General features: G+C 38.6%; 1 protein-coding gene across 3 annotated transcripts; it reads right to left on the bottom strand.

Annotated features, from left to right (window-relative positions):
• On the bottom strand, positions 1-7,856 carry LOC104214508 (AUGMIN subunit 6-like). 3 transcript variants are annotated; one of them, XR_011405477.1, is made up of 14 exons: positions 7,260-7,856; positions 7,121-7,177; positions 6,585-6,679; positions 5,066-5,216; positions 4,507-4,632; positions 4,234-4,390; positions 3,818-3,878; positions 3,446-3,743; positions 2,846-2,971; positions 2,416-2,577; positions 2,072-2,327; positions 1,521-1,994; positions 333-740; positions 1-249 (listed from the first exon to the last, which is right to left on the bottom strand). XR_011405477.1 is itself a non-coding variant. In XM_009764191.2 (13 exons), exons 1-13 carry the CDS (start codon positions 7,473-7,475, stop codon positions 700-702), a joined length of 2,220 nt encoding a protein of 739 aa, XP_009762493.1. In that variant the 5' UTR covers positions 7,476-7,856; the 3' UTR covers positions 1-699. The 3 variants fall into 3 exon arrangements, 2 of the variants coding, with proteins under 2 accessions (XP_009762493.1, XP_009762497.1); XM_009764191.2 differs by having other exon boundaries at positions 1-740; XM_009764195.2 differs by having other exon boundaries at positions 1-740; positions 1,521-1,991.
• Positions 7,857-8,111: the final 255 nt, after the last annotated feature.

The raw sequence follows: 8,111 nt of genomic DNA, 5'->3' as shown, positions 1-8,111 counted from the left end.
TACAACAAGGGTTGTCAAAAGCTTCAAACTTATAGTTATACAGATTTAAGAGTCATGGAAATTGTCTCCAAGTACAAACACACCAAAGAATATAGGACAGAAGTTTAAATCCTTCACCAGAAAGCTGAAGTAGCTTATACACAGGCTTGCTAATGTATAAGGGAGAACTAAGAGGTCTTGCAGCTGCAGTAGGGAGACTCAATTTTCCACCCACGCATTAACTGAACATTTCTTTACTGTCTGGATCAACTAAAGGCATAAACATAATAATTACTTATCTACAATTAAATCGTGCTATTAAACTGACAGAGGGTGATGAACATAAGCTTAACTGCCAAGAGATGGAAGTGTAGCAATCACAAAAGTAAGATGGCACTTTTCCCTTCAGTAAAGAATACATTACACATCTGGTGCAGTTCTGGTGATCTCCTCCAGAAGAGCTTTATCTTTATGAACCCAGGTTGACAGTGGTGGGTGAACATTTAAAGATCACAGCAGTCTGTCAAGCTGATTTAAGAAATGTCGAGATGCCAAGTTCCCTCTGCTCCTCAAAACAAGATGAGACGCTGCGTGAAGAGGATAAGCATAAACAAATGAAGAAAGAAAGTTGGAGGTTATCCCAACCCACTGAAAGATTGGAAGTACAAGATTCTGAGCATCTGTCGTAGGCTGAGCAGCAAGGCAATTTAAACTTTGATCTCAGCGCTCCATTAACGCAGTTTCAGTTTCTGACAAAGGTGCTGCAAGAGTAAGATGTTTATTAAACTATTAGACAGTCAATAGTCTAGTAAAGGAAACAAGGCAACGGAAGTAGATCATAGCATCCAGGGAAGCAAGAAGGAGACAGCTTAAATAAGTTGCAAAGCAAAGTGAACAAAAAGAGATGACTCTCTCTCTCTCTCTCTCTCTCTCTCTCTCTCTCTCTCTCTCTCATTCATACACACACACACACACACAGAATGACCAACAATAAACATTCAATAAAATTTAGCAATGGAAGAAATTGGTCCAAACTCCAAATAGAGCAAAATGAATATTTGAGGATTCATACAGCCAATGCCAACTAGTTTGGGGTTGAAATATAGTTGGTAATTGGTATTTTGATTGATTGAAGCATTTAACAAACAACAATTCTCTTTTTGATCATGAAGCATTTAACAAAGAAAATTGGGAAGCCATTTAATGTCCAGAATTAGGAAATGCTTTCAATAATCATTCATCCACTGCTACCAGTTAGGGTCATGGAACCTATATTTTGAACTTAAAAAAATATAGCATTGGCACAGTTATGGAAGGTAAGCTGCTAATGAGCTCCACAAATGATACCCTTAACTCATAATCCCCCAGTCAAAGAAAAAAGAAAACAAAGGTAAACCAAGTGGATTTAAATTAAGAATCTAAATCATGTCTACAGCATGGTCTTAAGATTAAAAAAATCAGCTTTGATAGATAGCCCAGGGAATGTAGATAGTAATGTGACAGTAGAAATACCAAAACAATAAACAATTGCTCACACATACCAAGTAAATCCTCGTATGACTCTGCCAACAGTGATGTATCCATAAGCAAAGGAGGAGAAAATACTTGTTCTTCAGCTTCCTCCATATCATAAAATGACCTGCAAGCATCAGAAACTGAAGAGTTTGAACCCATGGTTGACAGAAAACTATCTATGCCATCATAGTCATCAAGAGACCGCAGATCATTAAATAAGTCAGGAAGTCCATCTGACTTGATGCCCACATGACTTTGTGGAAGATGGTTCCCATAAAAAGATGAATCTGGTTCAGATGCGAGCAGCTTTTTACTTCTCAATAAGTTTGGTTTGCTACCAAGATGAGGAAACCCAACCCCGGGTACAGGTATGAAATAGTGCTCAGAGCTATCATCAGAACGACTATCTTGAGATGATTCTGGATAGTAAGATTGGGAGGAAAGTGCAGCTTCTCTGACGGATCTCTTCAAATTTTGGACAAAGCTAAGGTCATCATCTGCTGAAATTCAGACAACATATTTTAGAGATTCCAAACTGAAGAAAATCAGTGCACACGTTTAGAAGGAAGAACAAAACCTTGTCGCAGATTATCCATTGAATTATTTGAAATTGGCAGATCTGGAGATTTTTTCTCATGCAGATTTTCTATTTGGCTGGTTTGAGCTGAGACCTGCCGCTTCTGCATGTTCCCACCTTTTCCAGAAGAATTTGGTGTTAAACTAAACAAAGGTGGGAGCTTTAAAGCAGGGGGACTGGCTGTAGCTGATGCCTTTTCAAAATGCATGGATGACATTTTTGAGGTCATCTCAGCTATCTCATCAGTGCTGTTCTCCTGTAGAATACCTATTGTTAAAGTTCTGTTGTGCGTTGCAGAAGGTAGGTAAGTTATAAGTCCCATTAAATGCTTCACAAAACATTACCGATATCGTTCTGCTATTCTGTGCTTGGACCAGTGAATGTGATCCAGCATGATGCGTGGCCATAGGGAGAAGACCGGACGAAATACTATCAACTTCTTCCGTCAGCTCCGTAATTGAATTCTTTATAGCTGGAGCAACTTCCTTCAGTTGATTTATGAGCACCTGGAGAACAGTTTCAACAGTATATTATCATCACAAATACACTAATTATCATCACAATGCTGAGAATTCCAGGAATACCACTTCCACTCTTCAGATAATCAACTTTCCAAATGCTAAGTTAGAATCTTCAAAGGCCCCGAAACCAGTTTCAACGGGTAGGACATGAATGGTCCAGAGCCCAATGACCAATGCATGCCATATCTCGTACTCCACTTTAGACCATGTAAAATAGTTCAAACATGCAACCAACTTGACGGACTGCACCAACCTGTATACTTGCTAGGTGCTGCCTATGTTCAGCAAGTGTTGCAGCCAAGGATTCCGCGTGACTGCTTGTACCACCATCATGTGAACTTCTCAGAAGCTCTGGACCCTCTCCGTCATTTACTTTTACCTGAATGAAATTATTGTATTAGGAAGAAAAAGAAAAAGTGAGGAGAACATACTTTTAACCTAATTATTCACAAAAGAATAGATAGGTTCCAGTATTATACTTCACCACATGTGCGAAAGCTTCATATGAACACGGAACTCTGGAAGTTTTTCCTCAAGACATCACTAGATAAAGATGCTACAGATTAATTTCTATTAAGCTTAAAACATAAGCAGATACAATACTCTATCACATGCTAAGACTGATTATACACATTCCTAGAGTAAGCTCTGACATCATAGTTAGACTCTAAGAAGAAGTTATTTCCCCTTTTGGACCATTAGAAACCCAGAACACCACATAATAAGAAACATCACAAACATACAGAAAAAGGAATGACAAATTCCATCAAAGTAGTTAAAACTTAGAGTTTATTGGGGTCAAAAGCGCTCTTCAAAGACCTAAAATCTTGAACCAACATAGAAAATAGCGTACCAATTGAAGTGACTGCTTATGAATTCGTTGTAGGGCATGTGTCCAACGCCTCAAAACTTCAGCTATATCAATAGTTGGATGGGCTCTTGCAGTCCTTTCATCAACTCGAGAAAAACTCTCATCATTTGCTTGAGTATGAGAAGAATCTGGATTGTTCACACGCTTTTCTCTATCAAAATCTGCTTGTGATCTTTCAGATTGATCTTTATTATCTAGATGTGATGGAACTAAATCACGAGGTGGAGCTACAGAACTTTGATCCATGGCTGCAAGCAAAGCTGACCCAGATATACGATACCTGAACAAGAATATTAAAAAAAAAAAGGTAAGTCCAGCTTTTGAAACCCAAGATCATACAGAAAGTGACTTTACCTATGCTCACGATGAGCTATAAGATCCTCTATTGGGCCAGAAGCGAGAATCTCGTGCTGAGCTGCACGACATATGCACATAAGTAATATGATTTAGAAGATGTTAAAACTGATCTGGGACCACTTTAATATCTAATTATCACATTAATTGCAATATCAAATGTCTAGCATTTTGTGCCAAGGGAAGGATAGCTAGTGGAAAGGGTCCTCCACCTCCAACCCTGAGGTTGTGGGTTCAATCACCAAGAAAGCGAAGTGGAAATGGCCACTGTTGACTCCCAGGCAGGGCAATGGCATTGCCATATGAAAAACAAACTACAGAGTATATAGCATTTTGTAGAACACATACTAATAGAGACTTTATGGATTTTACAGATGATAGACAGCTTAAGATAACCATCAACAGTTTGTACTCACTTTGGCGAGATAGCAAAGAGTCCCACAAACGAGTAGCTCTTTGGACCATATGTGAGTTTTGGCTCGAGCTTGATACAAGTTCATCCCACAGTTCACCTTCCAACTTTACTTTGTTTCTAACATCATGCAGTTTTTCAAGTTCTTGCTGCAAATAAGCCTGAGACCGAGGGGATGAAAGATGTTTTCCGGAAAGAGTTACTCACCAGTCACCGCTGTGAATATAAGAATATAAATCAACTCTAAAGTTCTCAGAGAATAAGATTCTTATCTTACCTCTTCAGCACAAAGGCCTCGAAACTCAGCTGTCATCTCATGAGCCAAATTAGACCATGTGGCCTGTCTTTGAACTGCTGTTTCTGCATTTTTCAGAAACCTTCTTCTTTCAAGAGCAATCCTAGCCTACACAGACAACAAGGACACAATTAGATCTGCAAACTTGCAATATTAACTTACACAAATCATGAGAGTTTTCCAGATACATATTAGCTTAAAGATTAGCTAGGTAAAATCATTATAGCCCCACTCAATACCTTATTACGGAGTATTGAAAAAGGAGAAACCATTACTCCAAGGTATATTATTAGGATTAGTAACAGGAAATAGCTTCATACAAAAAGAAAACTAAGCCATCAAAAGTGAATAATTAAGAGGATTCATGCATTGCTTCTTTGAAATGGCAGAAATTGAACCCTGGTCTTCAGATATAACTACCCGACAGATGCATTAAATCATTAGAGATCAAGAACCCAGCAACTCAGGATGTAGACAAACAGTGAGATGATTTTCAAAGTCCCTTGTTAAACGAATGGACATAAAGCCAGAGGAGGATGACCTTGGTTACAGGAAGTAAGGTGGCTGCATGTGAGAAAGCTACATCTGTCAATGAAGCAGGTAACGGGTTAGAAGCTACATCAGCAGCAAATGTTCGCCTATGAACTTCCCTCAAGGCATGCAGTGAGAGTTGCCACAGAAGTTCAACAAATCTGCAGTGCATGTGAAGCAATTATGAACACTAAGTACATCAAATGCTATCATGTGTGCTTTTAAACGTGAGTGTTTCTTTTTTCAATAAACGGTGGAAGCGGAGGATCAAACCTGCGCACTTATAGAACAAAATGCAAAGTGAAACTGCTGACACACAGGTAGATAATAAGAATAACAAGCAGCCAGTGTTAGAACTGCCAATTGCAAAGGCAATTAATTCCTATGTCAAAAGATCATGAAATTAGATGATTAAATAACAGCGCTGATAAAACTCAATAATACTCGTTTATTCGTAAATTTACTTTTTTATATAACGGAGAAATCCGGAGGGCTAGCCGGCGCACGGTTCAGAACCTGGTAAATGATGGATCCACCCTTCTATCCTTCTCCACTTACCACGATTTTATCTGCAACAAGGTTCGAACTCATGATGTGTGTCTAACCCACACATCACGTGTTGCGCAATTACCACTGGACCAAAGCCTAGGGTCAGTTTCAAAAATTAACTCAGTCAGGTTGTGTACTGAAATCACAGAAATAACCTCTAAGTTGTGCATTTTCAAGGCGTGCTTACTTAGGAGTTATGTCCCTCCCTGATGCTGCAATCTAAGTATTTTCCACTGATAACCTACTTCTTGATTATTCCTGCCCAAAAATATCAGGCAATATGTCATCTTCTGTGTGATTAGTCAAAGAAACCTAATAGTTGAACCATAGGATCAAAGGTCCGTACAAACAAAGCCACTTCCCCAATCCTAGTGCATGAGCCGATGCGAAACTTCTTGCACAAACACCTTTCACCAAGTCCTAAGCCCTTTGCAGTGGCAATAAGGTGACCAGCCAAATAGTCTTGGATAAAACCAAGCAAGAGATAACTTGATTTCACCCACTTTCAAGCAGCGACACCAAATGCAGTGAACAAGACAATTGTAACCGCAGCAATCCGACTCCAAGGATTTTGTCCTGACTTAGAGGAGTTTAGATGGTAAGACTTATCTTGATATACATTCAGCTTCATATTTGAATATGGTAGCTGTTTCAATTGGGTGCTAAGTGACTGAAGTGTAGAATGCGGTGCCAAACTGCACCGTTTAAATGTAACCTGACTTTGAATACAGAAAGACATTGAAGTTGCAATCTTGAGGGTGAGTTAATTACTCCAAAATCGATTAGGTAGTGAAATCAAAATTAGTCTCCACAAAATAATCTTCAGTTTGCTGATGACAACCGGTGCTATAACAGCTATGTGAGAAAGATACTTCAATATGTAATCAAATGGTCCAAATGATAGCTCAAAATAAAAATAACCAAAACGCTATCTCATAGAAACCAGAAAAAAAAAATATTAGTGACCTTCAAGTACCAACCTCGGTCCACAACACGTCGCAAGAGATGAGACCCTCGAATTGCTTCTAGGAAGTGCCCCCTGGGATTCCAACTCGCTTATAATTCCTTGCACAACCTGCATTTCCACAAAAAAAAATAAAAAAAAAATGAAGTAAATTAGCCACAAACAAAAAAGTCAAACTCAATTCACGAATCACATCTCTTTAAAAATAAAGCATAATTCAATCAACTTAAATTAACTTGGTCAGACTATGCTTCAATCAGAATATACTTATCCATTAGCTCTATTCTGCATGTCCTGTAAAATAATTTACTCCCTCTGTCCCATTTTATGTGACACCAAAAAGAATGATATCTTTCTATATTCAGAAATAATTAAACTTTAAACTTCTCATTTTATCCATATATGAGATGATTTATAGTCATACAAATGTATATAGCATGTTTAGAGCACAAGTTAAAAAAGTCTTTCTTGTTTTCTTGAATTCCGCACCGATCAAGCACATAAATTGGGACATAGGGAGTATCTTTTAAGGAAAAGCTAAAGCATAATTACCTTTCGAAAATCACGAGATTGAGCTGAATCAAATATAGGCCAGACCTTATCGAAATCCTGAAAGATCAAAAGGAAACAAAAATGAGCATCAAATATAAATCCATAAGCCTATATAAGCTAAAAACTTCATTCAGAGTACCTTCGCGGATTGAGCAGGGCCTCTAAGAGAAGAAAGTAAGAAGTAAAGAAGCTGTTCTCCCAATTTAGGGTTTGAATGACGAAAAAGTCCAACACGAGGAGTGCCATTGTTAGCTCCGATTCCAATGATAGATGGATCCAGACCTAGTAACAAACAGTTAGTGTACATTGCACTCTCTAACTCTATCTCCCTCTCCTTCTCTCTGTCCATCGTCATTCCACACCTTCACTCTTCTCCGCCGGCAACTGGTTGGTTTTCCGATTTGATTACTGTTTTGTAATTATGAAAACAACAAGTCCTTATGGATAAATTAAGAATGGTCTGGTTGTTAGATCAATTAGGACTTGAGAGAGTTTGATCTGAGCAAATTCGGGGTGCATTTCTGAATTTTCAAGTTCTTATGTTGTAGTGGGGTCGGGAGGGATAAAAGAAAAGTTTGAAATGCGTGGGAGGGGTGTCTTTTAACGTGAACCGCTGAACTGTTGTGTCAATGAGATGATTAACGTTTACCGGCCGGCTTGGTATTGTCATCTCCTGTTGCTTCGCGGATTTTGGTTTTGCCTTTTGTTTGCTTGTCTACATCATGGAATTTGTTTAAGCCTGACTTTAGTTACCTTTGAAGACAAATGTAATTTCTCCAATGAGAATATAAGGTGACATACTGTCTCGTCTCTAATAAGCCAAAGTAGGGGTGGGCATCGGTCGGTTCGGTTCGGTTTTGAACATTATCGGTTTTGCCTATCGGTTATCGGTTTACAAATATCATAACCCGATAACCAAACCGATAAGATATTGGTTAGCGGTTAGCTGTTAATCGGTTATATATTGTTATCGGTTCGGTTAGCGGTTTAC

The sequence above is a fragment of the Nicotiana sylvestris genome, chromosome 2 (genome assembly GCF_000393655.2).
Source record: "Nicotiana sylvestris chromosome 2, ASM39365v2, whole genome shotgun sequence".
Classification (NCBI taxonomy): Eukaryota; Viridiplantae; Streptophyta; class Magnoliopsida; order Solanales; family Solanaceae; genus Nicotiana; species Nicotiana sylvestris.
The sequence above is the reverse complement of the archived record's forward strand: the minus strand, read 5'-3'. Positions and strand labels throughout refer to the sequence as shown.

Excerpts from the sequence above, each read along its gene's own strand:
- LOC104214508 (XM_009764191.2), bottom strand. The coding sequence starts at position 7,475 with ATGACGATGGACAGAGAGAAGGAGAGGGAGATAGAGTTAGAGAGTGCA. Across the intron at positions 6,680-7,120 it reads AATCTCGTGATTTTCGAAAG|GTTGTGCAAGGAATTATAAG; the intron begins GTAATTATGCTT and ends GTGGAAATGCAG. Across the intron at positions 2,328-2,415 it reads AGAATAGCAGAACGATATCG|GAGAACAGCACTGATGAGAT; the intron begins GTAATGTTTTGT and ends GGTATTCTACAG.